The 22,792-nt window shown below is 43.5% G+C and overlaps 2 protein-coding genes and 1 long non-coding RNA gene across 6 annotated transcripts; 2 read left to right on the forward strand and 1 right to left on the reverse strand.

The window, feature by feature from the left end:
* Nucleotides 1-657: 657 nt before the first annotated feature.
* On the forward strand, nt 658-5,526 carry LOC125936869 (uncharacterized). Its single transcript, XR_007462157.1, has 3 exons — nt 658-1,013; nt 4,267-4,484; nt 5,328-5,526. It is a non-coding gene; the product is annotated as an uncharacterized LOC125936869 (long non-coding RNA).
* A 1,245-nt stretch (nt 5,527-6,771) lies between these two features.
* Nucleotides 6,772-19,669, forward strand: CSTL1 (cystatin like 1). Of its 4 annotated transcripts, XR_007462156.1 has the most exons (6): nt 6,772-6,871; nt 7,515-7,931; nt 10,989-11,102; nt 11,834-11,919; nt 12,620-12,724; nt 18,644-19,669. XR_007462156.1 is itself a non-coding variant. In XM_049651222.1 (5 exons), the coding sequence occupies exons 2-4, from the start codon at nt 7,713-7,715 to the stop codon at nt 11,915-11,917; spliced, it is 417 nt and encodes a 138-aa protein (XP_049507179.1). In that variant the 5' UTR covers nt 6,772-6,871; nt 7,515-7,712; the 3' UTR covers nt 11,918-11,919; nt 12,620-12,826. The 4 variants fall into 4 exon arrangements, 3 of the variants coding, with proteins under 3 accessions (XP_049507179.1, XP_049507177.1, XP_049507178.1); XM_049651222.1 differs by lacking the exon at nt 18,644-19,669 and having other exon boundaries at nt 12,620-12,826; XM_049651220.1 differs by lacking the exons at nt 12,620-12,724; nt 18,644-19,669 and having other exon boundaries at nt 11,834-11,951.
* Nucleotides 18,567-22,459, reverse strand: CST11 (cystatin 11). The gene is made up of 4 exons (XM_049649827.1): nt 22,208-22,459; nt 21,481-21,585; nt 19,909-19,976; nt 18,567-18,690 (listed from the first exon to the last, which is right to left on the reverse strand). Exons 1-4 carry the CDS (start codon nt 22,433-22,435, stop codon nt 18,567-18,569), a joined length of 525 nt encoding a protein of 174 aa, XP_049505784.1. The 5' UTR covers nt 22,436-22,459.
* Nucleotides 22,460-22,792: the final 333 nt, after the last annotated feature.

Consider the following 22,792-nt stretch of genomic DNA (forward strand, 5'->3'; position numbering starts at 1 on the left):
AGAATGTTCTGTCTCTTGTGACATCTCTGACATTCTGAGCCTCATGGTTTCTCAGGTTTCCTTGTCTGGAAAGAGAAAATGTACACTGAGCCTTTTGGGGCGATGCCAGCTCTGAGCCATCTGTAGCACTACCTTGTCATTGTTGGCATTCTGTGCCTGCTGCTGGCCTGCTCCCCAGGACCAGCGGGCATCTCCAGCCAATGTCAGCCACGTCCTTCTGCTGCAGCCCCAGGATGAGGGCTCAGGGGCTGAGGGCTGCAGTGGGGGCTGCTGCTGGTAGCCTGGGCAATGCTTCCTTGCAGCTTCCCTTGGGAGAGTACTCAAACAGGTACCCAGACGGCAGATTGCTCCTTGTTGGGATGGCTTTGAAGGGTTTCTGGTGACAGGGCGGGTCTCAAATAGATTTTCTTCTTGCCAGGGTAATATCCAGGTCAGCAGCTGGTTGAGAGCAGGACAAAGAAGAGTTTATCAAACAGTGCTTGAATGAATGAATGAATGAATGAATGAATGAAAGAAAGAAAGAAATAAGGTGGGAGAAGAACCCAAATGAGATCAACCCTGCTATTTACAAGGGCATATTTGTTCTCTGAGAGTTGTCACATCATCTTCTCTCAGCCCCTATGATGTCAATGGTGACAGGGATAGAGAGAGGGCAGGAGGGGGGAGATCACAGAAAATAGCCTGGAGCCCCAGGGAAGTTCTACCTGCTGCACATCCATGGCTTCTTGGAGGAGGTTTCCCCTTCTTGAAATAGTCAACATGATTGAGCCCTGTGTGTCAGGCACTATGCCAGGCACTTCTGCACCTTTTACAATAATCTGATGTATTTACTATTATATAAATTTTACAGATGAGGAAACAGACTCAGAAGGTAAAGCAGCTGCCAAGCAACAGTGGAAGGGCTGCCTCACATCTGACTCTGCTCTGCATCTCTCCGACCCCTCATAGCAGCTCCAGACTCCACAGTGAGAACAGAACTGACCAGCCTGGATGTCTGGACTCAGCCTGGCTGGGTAGGGGATGGTCTACTTGGCTATCTGTCCTGGAACATGCCTGGCATCCTAGGGCATGAATTCTCACCTGCTAGATGACCTCCAGGTCCCTTCCTGCTTTGGGGAGCAGTGGCACTACACTTCAGGTTTCCAATCAGAAGCATATCATGATGAACAATGTTTTGACCAGGCTGATGAGTGGTCTATGCCAGCCCAAGGGAGTTGGGATCAAGGAGGAGCCTAAGAAGTTCATCTGGGGTGGAGGGTCAGGAATGATAAGATGTGGTTTTAAAAACCACAGCCAGGAAACTCCCCATTTCCAAACTCCTCAGCCCACACAAGCAGAACCTTACTGTCTGCAGTGATAAGACATATTCTCCCTCTATTTCCTGCTAATTTTTCCCTGGGAGCAGCCTGACAAAGAATTTCCAAGCCTGGTTGGCAATAGACAAAACCAGGAAGTTGTGCAGCTCACAGATAGCTCCCCATACATTCCCACCATGTCACCCACAAACCATACAGCTGTAGGCTGATGGAAGACAAATTCCATGCACTTGCCGCTATGACTGCTCCCGCAGTGGCACTGCTACCAGGTTCATCCTGTGACTCAGAAGGCCAGGTGTTCTGGGTTCTTGGAAAGATGCTTATTCTTTCTTAAGCACCAACTACTAACAAGGTTGACTGTTTTCCTCTGGATCGTGCAGCAGCAAATGAGAAGGTGGCCTAGGCCCAGGAAGGTGGGAGGGGCTGAGGTTCCGGCCTCAATCTTCTCATACTTGCCCCCCTGTGGCTCTGGATAAGGCCAGTCTTTTCTTTGCTTTTTATATTTAATATTTTTTTTAAAGTTTATTTGTTTATTTTGAGAGATACAGAGACAGAGTGAGGGAGGGAAGGGCAGAGAGTGAGGGAAAGAGAGAGGATCTCAAGCAGGCTCTGTGCTGCCAGCACAGAACCCAATGTGGGGCTCAAACTCACGTCCCTGAGATCAAGGCCTGAGCTGAGATCAAGAGTCAGGTGCTTAACTGACTGAGCCACTCAGGTGCCCCTAATGTAACTTTATTCCATGGAAAAAAATCAGGGTCCCTAGTTCCTCTTCTCCCACAGCTGTAACCAGGCAACACAATTTCCTATTATTTGATGAAAGTAAATAGATTCTCTATTGTCTCCTTGTTTAGTGGACATGACCAGGCATATATAGAGCCAGGACCTCTACCTCCCCGTTATTCATGGACATAATCAAGTTTCCTGTTTAATAGTAAATAGAAAATATATATATTGGTGTCTGCCTCTGGTTCTGGCACAGAACTGAAACTCTTGTAATTTCCTAAGTAGTAAGAGAACTAAGAGCATCTTTTGTTCTAATATTTGGTCTTTAACCCTGGTTCCTGGCATAGAAATCCTGAAATTTTTGTATTTCCTAGGTGATAGGAGTGCCTTTTGTTCTAATGAGGTGACTTTAGATGGGTTCCTGGATGGAGGCTGGCCATCATACAGAACAACCCATGTTTAGAAACTTGGAATTTTTAGCCCTGTCCCTCACTCTCTTGAGAAGGGAGAAGGGCGTGATAGATCATGCCTACATGATTAGGCCTCCATAAAATCCCTAAAATATAGGGTGTGGAGAGCTTCCAGGTTGGTCATCATGTGAAGGTACCAGGAGAGTTGCCCTCAAAGATAGGGCATGGAAGCCTTCCCAAATACCTTGCCTTATACCTTCCTTCCATCTGGATGTTCATCTATATCCTTTGTCATATCCTTTTATAAGGTAACTGGTAAAAGTGTTTCCCTGAGTTCTATGAACCAGACTAGGAAATTAATTGAACCCAAAAGTGGGCCATGGGAACGTCAGGTTTATAGGAAGTTGGTCAGAAGCATAGCTGACAACCTGGAATTGCACCTGGCATCTGAAGGTGGTGGTGATGGTGGGGCAATCTTGTAAGACTGATCCCTTCACCTGTTTACAGGCAGAGTGAACTTGTAGGACACCCAGCTAGTGTTGGAGAGAATTGCTTGTTGTGGGGAAAACCCCCACATATTTGGCAGCCAGAAATGTCAGAAAGTATATTTTGCAAGATGGAAAATGATACTTATGGGAGAAAAAGACCATAGGGAAGAGCTGGCGTTTTCCCTACCCAGGTGGGAAGCTGAGTTTTTCCTTGTTACCTACTTTCCCTTTTTCATGGAAATATCTAGAAACCTACTTTTCTCTAATACCTTGGACATGACCAGGCTCCCTGTGTCCCTCTATTAAATATATATAATCATTCCCTGTCATTTCTTCCTTATAGACTTTCATAGACTTAACCAGGTCACATGTTTTCCCCTTATTCCATGGACATGGCCATCTTTCCAATTTTCTTCTCATTCCTGGACATCTAGGGCTTCTATTTTCCCTTTATTCCGTGGGAAAGAGTGAGACCCCCATGCCCTTCCCTGTTTCACAGACACTATTAGGCTTCCTATTTTCCTCTTCATGCATGGACATGCCAGGTTCCCTGTTTCCCTTCTTTTGCATACTCACATTCCATGGACATGGCCAGGGTCCCTATATTCCCCTCACTACATAGACATAGTCATTATCTCTATTTTTTTCTTTTTATATGGACACGATGGGGCTGCCTATTTTCCTTTCATTCCATAGATATGACTAAGGCACTCTGCTTTTCCCCTATTCTATTGATATAACGAGGTCCCCTACTTTCCCGTGTTACAGGGACATGCTCAGCACTGTATTTTCTCCTCATTGCATGGATATAATAAAGCCTAATGGTTTCCTTTTCCATGGATTTATCAGGCTCAGTGTTTTTATCTTAATTCATGAACATTTTCGGGCCCCTTATTTTCACCATATTCCATGGACATGACTAGGGTCCTCCATTTCCCCCTCACTTTATGGGCAATATACTGCTGTCTTTTCTTGCGGTCTATTCTGGATATAGCCAGGCAATTTATTTACTCTTTATTCTGTGATTTTAACCAAATCTCCTGCTTATCCCTTACACCACAAGCATTATTGGAATCCTATTTTCTCTTCATTCCATGGACATAACCAAAACCACCATTTCCCCCTCAATCTATGGAAATCATTTGTCCTCCTGTATTTTTCCTCTGATCCATCGATATAATGCTGGTCCCCTATCTTCATCTTATCCCATGAGTATTATCAGATCCCCTATTTTTACTTACTCCATGGACATTAAGCATAGAATTGATGAGGCCTCCTATTTCCCTCCATTTCCATGGATGTGTTTATTTTCATTTTTCCCTTCTCCAGGGGCATCACCAGGGCCGCTGTTCTCCCTCCTTCCAGGGAAATAATCACCCCTCCTATTTTCCCTGAATCCATGATGTGGAGAGATGAATAATAACCCACTGTAAGATGTCCACATCCTAACTCCTGGAGCTTGTGAGCATTGTCTTACGTGGTAAAGAAGGACTTTACAGATGTGATTGAGTTCAAGATCTTATAACAGATCATTCGGGATTTTTCAGGTGGGTCTTAAATGCCATCAATATTTCCTTATAAAAGGGAGGCAGACAGAAGAGAAGGAGGTCATATGCCCACAGAAGTAGAGACTGGGGTGATGTGGCCATAAGCCAAGGAAGAGTAGCATCCAGTGGATTTTCCCCCAGAGCCTCTGGAGGGAGTTCAACCCAGTCAACACCTTGATTTTGGTCTAGTGAAAATGATTTCAGATTTCTGGCCTCCAGAATGGTAAGATAATACATTTCTGTGGTTTTAAACCACCAATATCGAGGTAATTTGTTACAAAACCATGGGGAACTAATACACATGGACACGTCCATACTCCCAAATTTCTCTTATTTGGTGGACATTTTAGTGGGGTGAACTGTGGTCCCCAAAAATATATGTGCAAATCCTAGCCCCTACTACTCATGAATGTGAACTTATTTGGATATAGAATCTTTGCAGGCCTAATTAAGGACCTTAAGATGAGATCATATTGGATTTAGGGTAGGTCCCAAATCCAATGACTGGTATTCTTAAGGGAAAGAAGGGAGAAATCTGAGACAAAGAGACAGAAAAGAAGGCCATGTGGAGACTGGTGGAGATTGGATCTATGCTGCTATAAGTCAAAGAACTCCAGAAATGACAGAAAAGATCCCTGTTTTCTGTTTTATTCTATGGATATCACCAGGGTCTATATATTTTTTTCTTATTCCATGGAAATTACTGGGGACTCATTTTTCTCTTACTTTATGGACGTGACCAAGGTGCATATTTCTATAAGTAGATCATTTTTTTAATGTATTTAGCCCCATCTTCTTATATTTTCTAATATAGCCCAATGAATGTTACTTTTCCTTCCTCAGGTCCATGGTCTGATGGGCATATCTCAGGTTTCCAGGACAGGCTGCCCTTGTCCAGGTCTGAATACTCACACATATTACTCAGAATCCTTATGTATCTATTTGACAATGACACTCCTGCAGCTCTGGGTCAGAGTGTTCCAAAGCAGACACCTCCATCAGCTGGGCAAGTCCTACAAGGCAGCCTCTGAGGGTCAGGGGAGGATGTCATAACATGTCTAGTAGGATTTTCACTAGGTGGTCTGTGTTCCAGGGCAGTTGGCATGCGAATCACTATGGGCTTCAGCGTTTGGGTTCAGAGTCATGAAAGAATCACCCAGAGGATGTTTCTGAGTACTGACTGATGCCTGACCTGGGAACAGGTTGTTTGCTACATGGATTTAGTCTCCACCACAAACCAAGATTAGTAGTTTTCCCCATTCTCATATTATAGATGAAGAAACTGAGACTCAGAGGTTAACTGCCTCTCCTAGAGTCACCTAGCAAGGGATCTGAACCCAGGAGAGTTGGACTGCTAGGTGGTGCTGCTTCTCAAAGACAGGTCCTATTTATTTCTGAACATTTTAACCTTTATTTGAAATAATTCCAGACTTAGAAAAAGGCAACAAAAGTTGTGTGAATTTTGTTATATACACTTCATCCCACTTTCCCAAATGTTAGCATCTTTTGTAACTACAGTGAAATGGTAAAAACTAGAAAGTTAACATTGGCGCAATGCTATGAACTGATCTACAGACTTTCTTCACATTTCATCAATTGTCCCACTATTTTCTTTTTCTTCAGGATCCCATTTAGGGTCCCACCTTAACAAAAGTTTTTAGAATAGGAAGCTATTACAGCCTTCTGAGTGCAGGTGATGGGGTTCAGGACATACTATGCCAAAATATGGCACCTTGACGCATTGAAGATTTTAAGACAAAGGAGTTTTAGGAAATGGTGAAGCAGGAAGGATACTCTGACCCCCTCCGTAGCCCTCCTTCCTTGAAAATAGGAGACAAACCTCTCATGTGAAAGACACCCTCCTGGTACATGGACATGGAGGACATCCTTATCTCTGGAGACACGGAATTCAGGGTCAAGAAGCCTATATAAACAAGCCTTACAACTTCTTCACCATTTATTACTCCTAGTCTCAACTTCATTGTCTTGTTAATTCTTCACACATTTATTATTTCCTTGTCTACAGGGTATGCAATCTTCTTGTTCTGGCCACTTCACATCCTCATTCTCTTGTGAAGTTTCCCATGTATATATAAAAGGTCAATTAAGCCATGTTTTTCTCCTGCTAGTTAATTCTAAGGCCCAGCCAGAGACCCAAAGAGGGTAGAGGAGAATTTTTCTTGCCTGACATAAGTAGCACCTAACCTTCAGGGGGCCACATGATTAATCTGTGAATAAGGATCAGGGTTTATTCCTCCCTCACAGGGAGGCCAAGATTACCTCACAAAGCTCTGTTGGAGTCACACCAATATAGCAAGAGCTGGTGCCAGGGCCTGCAGGCACAGTGGGATCCAGCAGCCAGAAATCTGTGGTGAGAAAGGTGGCAGGTTAGTAAAGAGAACCTGTCCCTAAAGGAGGCACGGGGAATAGTTGATGGCCAGGTTAGACAGGTAGAGCCCACAGAATGTAAATAGAATGTATCATGCCCTGTCCCATGTCCCTGATTCCTCATATCCCAGTTCAAATATTACCTTCTCTGTAAGCCTTCCCCAATTTCCACAACTGGAACTTCTCTGTCCAATATGCTTCTTACTGCATAGCACTGTAAGGCTCTGTTTTGGGGGCTTTATTCCTCAATAGATGTGAGGGTAGGGAGAGGGTCTTGCCCATTTTGGCAAGGTGTTTAGAAATTATGCTTGTCTGAATAACTAAGGGAACCAAGCTGGTGTCATAAATATGTGGAAAATGTATGGACCTGAGAGTGAATTGGGCAACCACCCAGGGAGATTTCATGGGTTGGTCCTTTTGTTTTTCCTTTAATGTTTGTTTATTGACAGAGAGAGAGAGAGAGAGAGAGAGAGAGAGAGAGAGAGAACACATGCATGCATGCAAGCAGGGGAGGGGCAGAGAGAGGGGGAGAATCCCAAGCATGTTTCACACCGTCAGCACAGAGCCTGTCATGGGCTCGATCTCATGAATTGAGAGATTATGACCTGAGCCAAAATCAAGAGTCTAATGCTCAACCAACAGAGCCACCCAGGAGCACCACGGTTTGGTCCTTTGGTCAGATTATGGTAGAGCCTTGAAAGACGAGGTTGGGTTCTCAATCTCCATTTAACCTGGGAAAGCCCACTTGGCAAAGACTGCTGTAGGAGGGTGAGCGAGTTACAGCCTGGCCCCAGCCCGCCCTGGCAGGTGCAGCGGATAGGAGATTTCTGAGGCTGTGAGATGGGAGTTGGATGCTGGAGGAATCCTCTGTTGCTGTTGGCTGCTCTCGTCCTGGCAGCCAGGCTGGGTCACTTTCAAAGGTGGGAAGGCTTCCAGGAGAAGTCCACGAGCATGAAAAACATGAATTCAACCCTCAAGTTCTTCATTGAAACCTACAACAATGCTAGCAATGACACCTACTTATTTCAAGTTGACAAGCTACTTCGAAGTCAGATGCAGGTTTGTGCCTCGGTTTCTCTGGATATGGGCAGTGCCCATTTGGATATGCGGGGACATGGTATGGCTCCCAGAGAGAACCAAGTGATTGTTTCACCAAGGCAGGGGGAGGCTTCACTTAGGATGAGCATGCTTTGCAGTTGTTTGGACCCCAGAACTGCCTTAGCAATGCTTTTGAAATGCCAGCCTGAGGACTGGAATGAAACTCTGTCACTCTTGGTCTAAAGTAAAGATGGCCCCTGAGGTTCTCAACTATTCTTCCTTGGGAAGAATTGCCTTTTTAATTCTGAAATTAGTCCTGCCAGAGTGACAGCAAATGAGGATGATTTTGTTTCTTTTAATGTTATGCTTTGTTAAAATATAAATATTCTCTATAGGTTCCCCCTCAACAATAGTTTTTCAATGTTCAGGGCTGTAGAGTTTGGATTTTCTAGCTGTATTCTACAGAAATCCGAAATTGTACAGAGGGTTTTTTTGGGTGGAGGCAAGAGGAGGAGTGAGAGATAGGCTTCAACCAGATCATTTCTCTTTTTATGTGTTTTGAATACAAAGCTTCTCTGAGATATGTTAATCGGGAATAAGAGAGACAAAAAGTTATTTGAAAACCACTTTTGTGGGTCCAACTGTCCCTCAAATTTACATGGTAAACTATATGTAAGTGAGGGCAGAGACAATAGCACATTTTAGTTCAATTAATACAATTTGGAAAAAAAGATTGACAGGAGAAAAGGTCTCTGGCCAGAGAGAGGGGCAGTGGGAACAGGAGGAACCAGCAAGGGCGGGGAACAGAGAGGGTTGGGCAGTGTTAGTGTGACACAAAGCATGCCTGACATCATAGTGTGTGGACATCAGCCTGTCCCTGTTTCAGTCACATACTTTTGCCCCAAGGTGGTGCTTATCAGGACCAAGAACACTGAAGTGACTTGGCCACAAGGTGGTGGCTGTTGACCAAAAATCTTGCCAAATTGGGAATCCCAGAAGGCCTGTCTTGTGGAGTCAGCCCATTATTATTAACAGTTAACTCTAAAAGAATAGTTTATGAGCAAACTTTCGATGTCATTCAAATGGATGAAAGAACAGCATGTGTGTGCCCCTTGGTGGCAGTGACCTGGGTTAAGGGTCCTTTTACCACATGATTACCTCTGTCCTAATACCTCACAGAGGGGTATAGGAGGTGGGCCTGGTGGGCTGCCTGCACCCAGGCTCTAGGTCCTCCTAATTGTGGGATCTTGGTCAAATGCCACCCATACTCTCCAGGCCTCAGTTTCCTCACCTGCAAGTGGGAAGAATGAGTGAAGCAGCACTCATGAAAATAATTGTCTTACTTGATGATTCTTCTTATTATCTAGCAGTGCAGTCTAATAATAAATAAGAAAACATTTTGCACACTGAAATGTTAAATTTTTTTTAACATTTTTTTTTTTGAGAGACAGAGAGAGACTGAGCATGAGCAGGAGATGGGCAGAGAGAGAGGGAGACACAGAATCTGAAGCAGGCTCCAGGCTCTGAGCTGTAAGCACAGAGCCTGACTTGGGGATCAAACTCACAAATCATGAGATCATGACTTGAGCTGACACTCAACCGACTGAGCCACCCAGGCACCCTGCACACTGCAATGTTAGTAAAATTCATGGCCAGTGTTTTAGATTTTTCATACATACAGAGCATGATGAAGGTCCATGTGAAAGCCCTGCAGGATGCCAATGCCTGGATGGAACTGTCCTTTGATGAAGAGCTTGGAGCCCTGCATCTGGAAGTTCTTCCAGTAGCAGATGGTGGAACCAGGATGCCAACACTACCCTCGGGCCTCCTTCCCCTGCAACCACCCTGCGCTTTTCTGAGGACACTTCCCTCCAGGGGCAGTGTGGGCACACTCTCCTTCTACTTCCATCCACCTGGGAGAGTGCCAAGACTTCTCCTTTGGTTTGACACAACACTGGGACAAGGAAGCAGGGAACTTCCAGGAGTTTCTCCCCTCCCCCAGGCAGAGCTCTCTATCCTGTACATTGACTTGAGGGATCCAGCTATTTCCAACAGAGAACATGACTCACCAAAGCATTGATTAGAGTTTCATTTCAGGTTGTGGGTCCTCCCGGCCACAAAGGGCTTTCCCAGCCTCCCTGCCTGACACTTGACTCCACTTTTCCCAGACTACCTGTCTGTGTCCTCACAGCCTGACACTTGAACATGAGCACAAGAAGACAGATCCCAACAGCTGGGAATAGCCCTGGTGTGTGTTCTCCATGGTTTACACATTCACTCTTCTCCCCATTCTCTAGATGAGAAAACTGAGTCAGGGAGGTGGCAGGGGTTAAAGCCAGAACTGTAGCACAATTCTGCTGTGTTCTGTTGCTTTCCCCAACTCCATTGCTGCTTCAGAGCAATGTTCCCCACACTTTGCTAAAATATTTAATAATTCATAATAAGTTATTTTAAAATTTTCTTTGTGCATTCAGCGAGAAGCATGCTTCTCTTTAGCCTAGGCAACAACTCCTTGAGCAGTCACAATTATCTGGACTCTGTAGTTGAAGAATTGGAGGCTGCTGGGCATTTGCTCAAAGGCAAAGTGTTAGTAGGTGGGGAATGAAGGCCCCAAATCAGTTCAGTTCCTAAGCCTGTGTTTTTCAGCTCTGTTGTTAAACTTCCATTCAGGTTGGTTGGGAAGGAGAGTAGGGAGGAAGAACATGGATGAAGCTGAGACAAGATGCACCCGTAGGTATTCTGAGGATCACGTGTACAGATGTGGCGGGTATTCTGGGACTGCTGGCAGCCAAGCTCCATGTCTTGCCTCCCTCATCCTGGGGATGTAAAGGAGAGAGGTGAGAAGCCATCTGTGGCTGTAGCAGTGAAGCTGGTCCAGAGCAAGGGGCAGGGCTCTGCACATGCTGGGGACTGGCAGGGGCCATGCTTGACTTGAAGAGGGAGCCATGCTTTTGGTGGATGACCTCTGGGAAGAGGGGTTGTGGTTCCTGGGGCTTTATCTCATCCTAGCTTTACTTGGAGAGGTCCAGCAACTGGAAGCTTGGAGTCAATACTAATAGTGGCACTATTTCTTGGTAGCTGACGACTGGAGTGGAGTATATGGTCACTGTGAAGATTAGCCGGACCAAATGTGAGAGGAATGGCACAAGGAACCATTCATGCCCCATTCAAAACAAAAAAAAGCTGAAAAAGGTGTGTGGTGGCAGGGCCTTCTGATCAAAGGGGGAAAAGTAAAAATCTTAAAAATAGACCAGAATTGGACATTGACAGCTTTTCCAGCTATGTGGATATGGGCAGGGTGAGGGATAGCCTGAGGGTCTCCTGATGCCACTGGAGATGCTCAGAGGTGGGAGGAAGAATGGGCAGTCTTTCCACCTGCAGCTCGTACAGCTTTGGCCACAGGCCTTCTGTCTCCTCTCCTAGTCCCATCCTGGCCCTCACAAGTGGAAGTGGTTTACTTTCCCTGGCGATTTACTCTGTCTTGGCTCACACTCCCCAGGTCCCTGAGGATTGTCTAGTTTCCGTCTCATCTTCCAACCTCTGCCCATCTTTTCCACCTTTTCCCAGTTCCTCCTGGTGATACCACCTGCATGCTGGCAGACATGAGGAACCCTCTGTGCCTGAATGCAGGTGCAGGAGGACTGATGTCCTGCACAGACCTCATCCCCATGTCCTGCTGGGCTGCAAGTGCCAGGCACACCTGTTCCAGGTCCCAAGTAACTGGGCAAGGGGCACCCATGGTGACATCCCTGTTCAGGCTGGCCCCACTCCGCCCCACAACATGACTGTGAGCAGATACCCCCACCCATGTGGCCAGTGTGCAGATAAAAGTGACTGGTCCAGACTCCCCAGACAAGGGCTTGGGGTGAGGGCAAAAGTTTTTTGTTTACCTTCAAAAATTGGTTTTCTTTCTCCTTCCGCAGAGTTTCATTTGTGATTTTTTGGTGTACACTGTGCCCTGGATGAACTACTACCAACTCTGGAGCAACTCCTGTCTCGAGGCTTGAATGTATCGGTGCAAAGATCTTTGATGAAAACTTAGATGGCCACTCTGTGCACTTTCTATTAGACTTCTGAAAGGCCTCATTCCTTCTCAGCAGGGTCTCCACACACCCACTCACACTTGCACCACAGTCACATACATGCATGTGTACTCACAATGGATGCATACACAGGCACACTTACACATATGCAGTCTCACACACCCACACTCATGCACACACTCATATGCTTACACACTCACACTCACTCATGCACATGTTCAGTGGCCTTTAGGGGGCTGATACAATTTGAACAGAAGGCTGTTAACTCTTTGGAAGAAACACATAGTTTTTCTACTTTGGCACATATCTCTGAGAGTTGTGATTCTGGCACATCCCGACCTCTGGTCTGAGCTTGCAGGATCTCTGTTTCTTCCCCACACTCTCTGTGACTTGCACATCTTTGTGAGTGTGGCTGAGGTCCCCAAGTTCACTAGTCCAGTAACTCAGTAGGAGGACCCCAAGGACACAGCATACAGTTGTACTCATAGCTATGGCTTATTACAGTGAAAGGATACAAGACAAAACCAGCAGAGAGAAAAGGCTGATGGGAAGAAGTTTTGGGGAACTAGATGCAGGTTTCCAGAGTCCTCTCCTGATGAAATCACATGAATGCACTTAATTCTCCAGCAGTGAGTTGTGATAACATGTGTAAAATGTGTTTCCCAGGGAAGCTCAGCAGAGACTGAGTGCCACAGATTTTCCCTGGAGTGCACACATGGGGAGCCTCTGCTTAGCATGTGTCCAAACTTCAGACTTCCAGAAGAAAAGCAGGTGTGTGGCATAAATCACATTGTACAAACAGTGTAGACACATGAGGTCCTCTCATTACTTGGGGAAAGTTTTGTATCAGTGTAGGGAACTGTTTACCATCCAGGTTCTGACACTCCAATCAAGGCCAACTTTACAAGTGGGCCTTTCCAAGGACAGCAGTCTTGACTGGCTGTGTGAACTCTTTCCTTCACAGAGAGTTCCTGAGCCTCCCATGTGCTCAATGCTGGTGGAATGAGACTTATGGGGTCTTCCCTCATGTGACTCAGTTGAGCAGAATAGCTGTACACTGGATCAGAAATGGGGAGCAGATGTGGGCTGAGAGCTTCCTCAGGGACCATGCCCATCAGCACACTCATAATAGCAACTTGAGAGAATATGTCCAAAGGGGAAGAGTGAACACACAAACTAGAAATTCAAATTCACCTGAGAGGCTTCAGGGAGAAGGGAGAGTAGAGTTGCAGTGTTAAAGGTGGGGAAATTCTCATGCAAGAGAGAATCCCAGAGCATCCAGCTCTGCAAATCTAATGTCATTAAGGGCTGAGTGAGTGCCTGGCATGGGCCTCCTCTCCTCACTTTCTCATTTGGTTATCACGACAATCCTATGAAATGGCAACTCTCACCTCCATCTTACAGGTGAGTAGCCTCTCTCCAGATCCTGCCATCCTAGCTGAATTTGGCCTGTTTGTAGAACTTTTACAAATGGAATCATACAGTATATATTCTTTTGTTTTGGATTTTTTTCACTCAACATATTTCTGAATTCATTCACATTGTGTGTAATTGTAGTTCACTTTAAAATTGGGTAGAATACTATTGTGTGAATATACCTAACTGTATTTATCAATTCTACTGATAATGAACTTTATGGTAGTTTCTAACTTCTAAGAATAATAGCTATTAAGAATGAACAAGCATGCTCCTGTCTAATGGTGGACATATGCATGTGTTTCTGTTGGGTACACACCTAAGGGTGGAATTGGTGGACAATAGCAGAAGCGTGCATCCAAACATTAGCTAATTTATTCAAGAGTTTTAAAAACATTTGTGATTTTTTTTTTACTTAATTTACCTCTCTAATGTTACTTAATTATTGATTTAAACCTTGTTCAAGTTCTAAGTTCTTACTTTTTAAAATACATTTTAGTTATATGGCTTTTTTAGTTAATTTGTATCTTTATTTTATGTAATTTCAAATGTCACTTTATTCTTTTGATAATATGCTACCAAGCTTTATGGCTAATTTTTAAAGTGAACTTTTTAAAGTGAACTCTCCCTGCTCCACCCATCTGCCTTGCTTTTTTATAAATGGCAGCTACGAAGGACAGGCACAAGTTATGCCTCTGTAATAGGAGTTGGAGTCTAAGTCCTGATGTCTAAGAGACCCAAGAGAGGTTTCCTTATAATAGAGAAGCAGAGAAAGATTTAGCAGAGACACATGGAGGAGAACGTGTGTGAAGACAGAGGCAGAGGGTAGTGATGTGGGCGCAGCCCAGGAAAGCCAGCAGCCACCAGAGGCTGGAAGAAGCAAGGAACAGATTCTCTCCTACAGCCTCTGGAGGAAGCACAGTCCTGCCAACACCTTTGACTTCAGACTTTGTGGCTCCAGAACTATGTAAGAAAAAGTTTCTACAGTTTGAAGTCACCAAGTTTGTGGAAATTTGTTACAGCAGCTAGAGGAGGATAATACACTGGGTTTCCTTTTTGCTTCATATCTCAGACTTAGAGATGAAGAAGCTGAAAACCTGGAAATGACAACATGTGAAGATAAAAATGCCTCAGCAAAAGCTTTCTCTCTCTAGCCAAAGGGCCAATGTGGGGCAGCCCATCAGGAAAGAGAGCATTTAGTCATAAGTGCTTTACTCCAGACAAACACCACAGTAAAAAAATGAGGCTCCCCGAATCTTCTCATTCCCAGCAAAGGCTGAGTAGGGAACATAGGTTTTCACCCTCTTGAGACTTTAATGAGGATCCCAATACTCATGTTGAAATGGAGTCAGAGAAAGCCAAGTAAGGTGCCAGGAATTTCACCCCATTGAGTATCAACAAGCCCCACACATCCTGTGGTGATACTGGAGGCCACGTGGAGAGCCTAGACTTCTGTTTCTCCCCACTGAGCTAGTGTGAGAAGAGACATGTGGGGAGTAGTGATGAGACACCCTTGCCCTTTCCAGTGAGAGTCAGAGTCACCCCAACAGAGGTCAGGGTGCATGGAGGCTGAACTCCTACACATCCAGCTGTGATGAGGGTTCCCCACACCTGTTTCAACCTGACCTTCAGTCCCCACCTAGCAGTGGTGAGGTGTTGTCTCTTTTTCCTTCAGAGCACTGTCAAGGTTTGCTAAGAGAGATATAAGTGAGATCCAGAGGTACAGTATGAAAACACCCAGGTTTTAATAGAAAATCACTTGTCCTACTAAGAATGAGGGAAATGTCAACTTAAATGAGAAAAAGCAATGAACAGATGGCAACATAGAGATGACACAGATCTTAAAATCATCTGGTAAGGATTTTAAAGCAGTCATCATCAAAGTGCTTCAATAACCAATTATCAATATGCTTCAAATAAATGAACAAATGGGAAGTCCCAGCAAAGATATAGACAATCTCTTCACAGAGACAGAAGATGTAAAGAAAAAACAATTGGAAACATTAGAATTGAAAACTAAAATAACTGAAATACAAAATTAAATGGGTGGGCTCACCAGTGGAATGGAAGGAATAGAGGAAAAATAAGTGAACTGGAAGCGAGAATAGTGGAAACGACCCAATCTGAACAGTGAGAAAGTTGACCAAAAAGAAGTGAACAAAGCCTCAGAAATTGGTATGAATATTACAAAATATCTAACACATTGGAATCCCAGAAAAAGAAGAGAGGTGGGGATAAAAAATGATTTGAGGAAATCATGATTAGGAACTTCCTAAATTTGGCAAAACATCTAAACCTGTAGACTTAAGAAAGTGAGTGAATCCTAAATAGGATAATCCCCCCAAAATCCACACTAAAACATGGCAGAGTTAAGCGTCTGACATTTAAAGACTGAGAAAAAAAATCTTGAAAACAGGAGAGAAAAGCCACCTTCTCTTTAGGGGAAAAACCCAATTTGAATGACAACAGATTTCTCATAATAAACCATGGACACCAGATGTGCTGCAATGTTTTTCAGGGGCTAAAAGAGAAAACTGTCAATCTAGAATCCTATATCCATCAGAAATATCCCTCAAGAATAAAAGGGGAAATCAAGCCATTCCCACATGGAGGGAAACTCAAGAATGTGCACCAGAAGACCTACATTAAAATAATAGCTAAAATAAGTTATCTAAATAGAAAGGAAATGCAGTATAAGAGAAGGACTCTTGGAGCATCAGAAAAGAACATAAAAAGTAAAACTATGGGTAAATACAATAAGTTTTCTTTCTCTTGAGTTTTCTAAAATATGTTTGATGGTTAAAGCAAAAATTATGTCATTGTCTGATGTGGTTCCCAATGTATGTAGAAGAAATATTTAGGACATTTGTAAATGAGGAATGATAAAGATATAAAAGGGAGGTAAACTTTCTATACTTCATTTAAAGCGGTAAAATATCAACACCAGTAGACTGACAAGTTACGTATACATAATATCATATCTAGATCAACCACTAAGAAAGCTATGCAGAGAGATATACTGAAAAATAGTATAGATACATAAAAATGGAATTCCTTTAAAAAATGTTCATGTAACTCACAGGAGGGAAGAATAAAGAAAATAGAGACAAAACAGAGAAGAAAAAACAAAAGTAAATACTTAAGCTCTAAGTATCAGTAATTATACTAAATAGTATATGCAAACTACATGTAAATGGTCTAAATAAGCCTATTAAAAGACAGATATTGGTAGAGTGGGTTAAATAAAACATGACCCAACCTATACACTGTCTACAAGAAACTAAATTCAAAAAAATTGATATGAGAAGGTTGAAAGTGAAAGGATGAACAAGTTATATTATGCAAACATAATAAGAGAAGCTATATTAATATCAGATAAAGTAGACTTCAGAGTAAAGAAAATTACCAGTGACATAGAGGGACAGTGTATAGTGCTACATCTTTTGGAAAATAGTTTGGCAGTTTATTTTTTCACAAAAAAGAATACCCTAAAATATACTTTACCATATGATGCAGCAATTGCACTCCTCAGCATTTAACCTGGAGAAATGAAAACTTATGTCCACACAAAAACCTGTAAATGATTGTTCACAGAAGCTCTACTTGTGATAGCTCCAAACTTGAAAACAACAAACACATCCTAAAATAGTTAAACTGTGGCTTTGGAGTATACCATTAGTATACTAGTATTTCATGATAACATAGAACACATTGGATGGATCCCAAGGGCATTGTCACCAATCTCAAAAGTTCACATACTGTATTGATTCCATTTATATAACATTCTAAAACTGGCACAACTAAGGAGATGGAGAATAAGCTAGTGGTTGCCAGGAGTTTCAGATGGTGGGGAAAGGGAGATGTGACCCTAAAGGGTTAGTAAGAGTATCTTTGTGGTGATGAAATAGTTCTATATCTTGATTATGGTGATAGTCACACAAATGTACACATATGACAAAATAACACACATGCAAACTATATTAGTGTCAATCTCCTGCTTGTTATATTTTTTTATTTTTTTATATTTATTTATTTTGAGAGAGAGAGAGAGAGAGAATGAGAGAAAGAATATTAAGCAGACCCCATGCTCAGCGTGGAGCCTGATGCAGGCTCAATCTCATGAGTGTGAGATCACAACCTGAGCTGGTATCAAGAGTCAGATGTTTAACCAACTGAGCCACCCAGGAACCCTGCTTATGGTATTTTTCTATAAGTACAAAAGATATGCAAGGAAAACCATGCAAGGAAACTAGATTAAGGGTACAAGAGACCTCTCTGTGCTATCCTGTAACTTTCTTCTTCTTATTGTTTCAAAAATAAAAAAAAAAACAACAACAACAACACTGTGTGCTGAGAAATCTGAGAAATCCAAAAGATCAATGGGCACAAATGTTCTACCTTTCCTTCATTATACCCCAGGTTAATAACCACTGCCTTCAGACAAAGTAGTTAAAATGCCAGAAGACAGTTGAATGACTGATTAATATTAAATTACTATGCCAATATTCTTACTAATCATTAACATTTGTTTAAATATTTGCTTTGTGTTAGGCACTGTGTTAAGCAATTACATGCACTATCATCATTAATATTTATAACTATACCCCAAAATAGGTACTGTTATTCTCAGTTAAAGATGAGTAAATTGTAGGTTAGCATTTTTCTGGATAGTTGGTGGAGGGCAATCTTACCTGGGCCTCACCTGAAACAAGGTCCTCAGCACTCCAGAACTTTGGTAGGGAGCATAAAAGGCAAACATATTATTCTTTCAAAACTCCCAGCTATCTCCAACTGGTAGAGAATTGGTGTGTCTACTTTGCATCCCAGTGCACAATCCACATGTGGAAAGAGTATCCTGTTGGCACCCTACTTTTATCCTCTCACATCTTGTCTTTCTATGCACACCAGCTCCAAAGCTCCAATTGCCCCATCTATGCCCCTTTATCTCTGGCTGTCTGCTTTGCCCTCAAGCCACCCCACGCCCAGGGTTCCAGGGAATTAATGCCTCCTAGGAGATTTTCTGCACCCAATAATTGACTGGGGCTGTTCAATAAATACCCTAACTCTCACTCCCTTCAGGTAGACACATGCTGTGATGCTCTGTGTGTGTGTGTGCGCGCGCACGTGCATGTGCACATGTGTGTGAAAAAGAGAGGTGTGAGTGTGAGTGTGTGTGTTTATGTATCCTATAATGTCCCTAGAGTTCCCCAGTGGTATTAAACCACATAGCTTTTGTCTCAGCTCTTCGGGATGAGATCTTTTTCTCCCCTACAGGATGAGGACAGATGTGACGCAGTGAGCTGCTGGCAGCGCCCTTGAGACTACATGAAGGAAGTGGAGTGAAGAGATGAAATTGGTGATATTGTTCAAAATCCTGAATCAAACTGTTGGCTGGGTGGAGGGGAGAGTTGCTTATTCCCCACTGCTGATATGGCACCCATGAAAAAGGATCCCCTTTAACATGGCATTCCTGGTTTCTCTCTATCCTTAGTCATATCTCTCCTGGAGGAATTATTCTGATTGTTCTATCTGGGAAGAATAATGTAGGCATGGTAGTCTCCTTCCTCCTCCTTCCCACACAGGCAGTTTCCTTGGTAACTCTAGAAGAGGAAGTTTTCTCTGAAGAAACCTGCTCTGGTCCAATTTTGCTGATGCTGGGGGTGTAAGTCTAACGTTAGAGTTTCGTATTAGAAAGTGCACTTTCTTGCAAAAATAATGCATATCTCCCGACTTAATCCTTGTCAGTGACAAAGACGCTCATCTTAAAAAAAAATACGTGTATTATTTCTCCTTATTCAACACATTATGCAAGAAAAGAGGTAGTCCTCATTGGGCCCCTAAGAGATGGCATTGTAGGCCATACTTACAAACATGTCTTGTTTGATCAGGTAAATAACTTAGAACTTCTTCCTTCCTTCTCTTCCTCCTCCTCCTCCTCCTCCTCCTCTCCTCATTTTTTACTTACTGTAAAGTCTGAAGACTCCTACTTGATATGAGGATGGGGTTGAAGTTCTCCTATCACGCAGGTATAGGCTATAAGGCCAGGAATTATCTATGTCACTTCATTAGAATCCTAAAACTATCCTAGCTCAGAATACCTTCAGATTACATTATTATGAGCTGAAGAGTTTAGGGGAAAAGTGGACTAATAAACATTAAGAGTGTTGAGATAATAGTTTGACAAACATTTATTTTCTATATTGAGACTTACTGCTTATTGCATGATATTTTAATGTATGATTGCTGATATGTGCTTCAGGACACCTAGCCATCGGTGCAGTTTTTGTTCAGAATTTTGTACTTTTCTTTTTTTTTTTTTTTTAATTTTTTTTTCAACGTTTCTTTTTTTTTTTTTATTCATTCCTGGGACAGAGAGAGACAGAGCATGAACGGGGTAGGGGCAGAGAGAGAGGGAGACACAGAATCGGAAACAGGCTCCAGGCTCCGAGCCATCAGCCCAGAGCCTGACGCGGGGCTCGAACTCACGGACCGCGAGATCGTGACCTGGCTGAAGCCGGACGCTTAACCGACTGCGCCACCCAGGCGCCCCAATTTTGTACTTTTCAAACCAGGGAACAACAAACACTGAGTAGAAGCACTCAATTTGCTAAAAAACAAAAACAATATTTAAAAAAGGTCAACATGCAAAGTGAAAATTTTAAAAGAGACATTTTAAAAGTCTAAAATTGGAGACTAGAAAAGGGTCCCTCCTGCCATAGTCACAATAACTAATGATTATTTTTTCCTCTTTATTTTTAGTTATTGTGTTATTTACTTCACACTTTCCCTTTTTTGGCCTCTTCTGGCTCCATCCATCCATCCATCCATCCACTTACCCACCCATTGCCATCCATATTTCCTTCCTTGTACCTTTCTTCATTTGTCTGTCCAGCCATTCACCCATCATACCCTCTCTCTCTCCTTACCGTGTCCCTATTCTCTCCCAAGATTTTTCTTTTTCACTTCCTTTTTGTCCCATAATGAAAAATCAATAAACATAACTTCTTAGTATAATTTTGTTTTCTTGTTCTTCATTTGAAAGCCAAGGGGATGGGAGGCTTAAACACTTATATTTCTCCTAAAATGGAAATCATAATACCAACTCCACCAGTTCAATCACTCACATAAAGGAGATCCTCTAACTCTACTGTTCTATCCAGTTATTCTTTTCATAGGTTTCATGATCTTCTCCAGGGAAGAACCAAGAAAGTCTGCTTTGCTAGATTTTGAAAAATTTCTATGTGGAAGGTGATAAAGGGATGGACATATTTCTGTGTTGATAACATCCAGATCACTATAACCAGGGTGACCACAGAATTTACGAACCGGATCAGGACACATTGTAAGCCTTCAGAGCTCCTATAAATGATTACAAGAAGCTAGGCATAAATCAGAACTATTTCAGGCAAGGTGGGACATATGATCATCCTCATAGTGATTTTCAGGGCTTATAGGACTTGAGACTTTTAAGGTCCTTGTGCAAGTGGGCCCATCCCAACTGTGCACATTGCAGTGGTGATGGTCAGGTCAGCATCCCTCATATGTGACCACACTTGGTGGGAATGAAATGCTTAGGGAAGTAAGCCATTGTTGGGGGAGGTGGCTTCTCAGTAGATAACACACATGCAGGTTTGTAACCACCTCTGTCTTCCTCACCACCTACCCCCTGTTGAAATATTTCTGAACCCATTTTCTTGTCTCCTCCTATTTGCCCAAACACTGCTTGATGAAAGGAAGAGGCTTGTAGCCCAGTAACTGTGTGCTCCCATCAGGCTATTGTTCAGGTATTTAGCTGGGTGCAACAATAAGGTCCCACTGGCTGCTAAAATATTACTTTTCTCAGCCGCCAATTGCCCCCCTCAGCTCAGCCACCCGCATCTGTCTTTCCCCATCTGGACCCCTTCCACCTCCCATAATGCTTCCAACAAAGGAGCAGTGCCTGCCAGGCAGGATCTTGATCACTCTTACCTTCACTTTTCCTCTTTGAGCAAGCCTATGTTTTCTTCTCAAGTAAGCTTCAATATATCCCCAATAATTCTACCCCACCTCATCCTAAAAGCACAGAAAATCCCAGTGACTTCTTTCTGAGTTAATGTGCATTCACCCAGTACCTTATAAAGTTCCCCTTCTTGAAACATGCAGTTAGTAGTCTCCAGCTTTTGACAGGTGGTCCGCCTCATCTCCATGTTCACATGATACTCCATGTGGTCAGTAACCTGTGGGGAGCAAGTGGAAAGAAGATAAAAGGACTTCTTGTCCTTTATTTTTAGATTCTGGTGGCAAGAACTCCTTTGCAAGGTGCCTAAGGTTAAGGATCTCATCCTGGACAAGTTGGTGGGCTTCTCTCTCCCCTTCCTATCTGACACCAATGCCTCCATTTGGCATGCAAGGAGATTCTCCAGAAACCAATCTCTGAGCAAAGACACGCTTTAGACAACTAAAATGATGCTGTTTGAGTAAGAGTCTGTAAATTTTGTCTGGAAGAGGCTAGATAAGATTTTAAGCTTCGCAGGCCATGGGGTCTCAGTTGCAAGTATTCCACTCTGCTGCAGCAGCTCGAAAGCAGTCCTGGATGATATGTGCATGCATGGTGTGGCTGGGAACCAATAAAACTGCTTACAAAAATGGGCAGCAGGCTTACTTGGCTATTGGGGTATAATCTGTCAATCCCTAGTCTTAGGTATCATTTAAGTGACTTCATCCATTCCAGTGAATTTATGTTTTTCTTAAAATGCCCACGTGAAACTAACTAACCAAGGCTGAATTTCACTTGTGTGGGTGTCCCCTTTGGAGAGTCCCCTTGGAGGAGCATGACTAGGAGAGGGGGGCTGTGCTGACCTGCTTCCGGACCTTCAGGACCCGCACAATCCGGAAATTGTACTTGTCATCACTCTTCTTGTTGAAGTCGTTGATCACAAACTGCAAGGTGGCTATCACATGGGGCTCTGACACAGGCACTTCTTCGACACTCATAAAGGTTTTCCTTCTTTCTTGGTGGGGGAGGGCCACCAGGGCCACCAGGATGGCCAGCAGGAGTTGTGGGGTCTGCCAGGGTCTGGCCATCATCCCTCAGCTGGGGAAGAACAGGAAGAGCCCCTCTTCACCCTCCAGGGCCCGGCAGGATCCCACTGATCCTCTGTGGCTGGCTGGATTTAAATGGTCAGGGGACACCCACAGTCCTCCTCCTCCATCTCCATCTGCAGCTGGACCTGGCAGAGGAGCAAGAACACCCTGCCATTGTTGGCAAGCTTGCTCCCACTTCTTCTCCTTCTTTTTGCATAATGTTTGTGTCACACACACACACACACACACACACACATACACACTCATGCAAACACTCATCTCTTCTTTTTGGGGAGCTTCTGTCTTAGCAACACATACTCCCCTGATGCCCCAGCAGGTGGAAGTCAGGCCAGGGGCTTC

The sequence above is a fragment of the Panthera uncia genome (assembly GCF_023721935.1).
Source record: "Panthera uncia isolate 11264 chromosome A3 unlocalized genomic scaffold, Puncia_PCG_1.0 HiC_scaffold_11, whole genome shotgun sequence".
In the NCBI taxonomy this organism is placed as follows: Eukaryota; Metazoa; Chordata; class Mammalia; order Carnivora; family Felidae; genus Panthera; species Panthera uncia.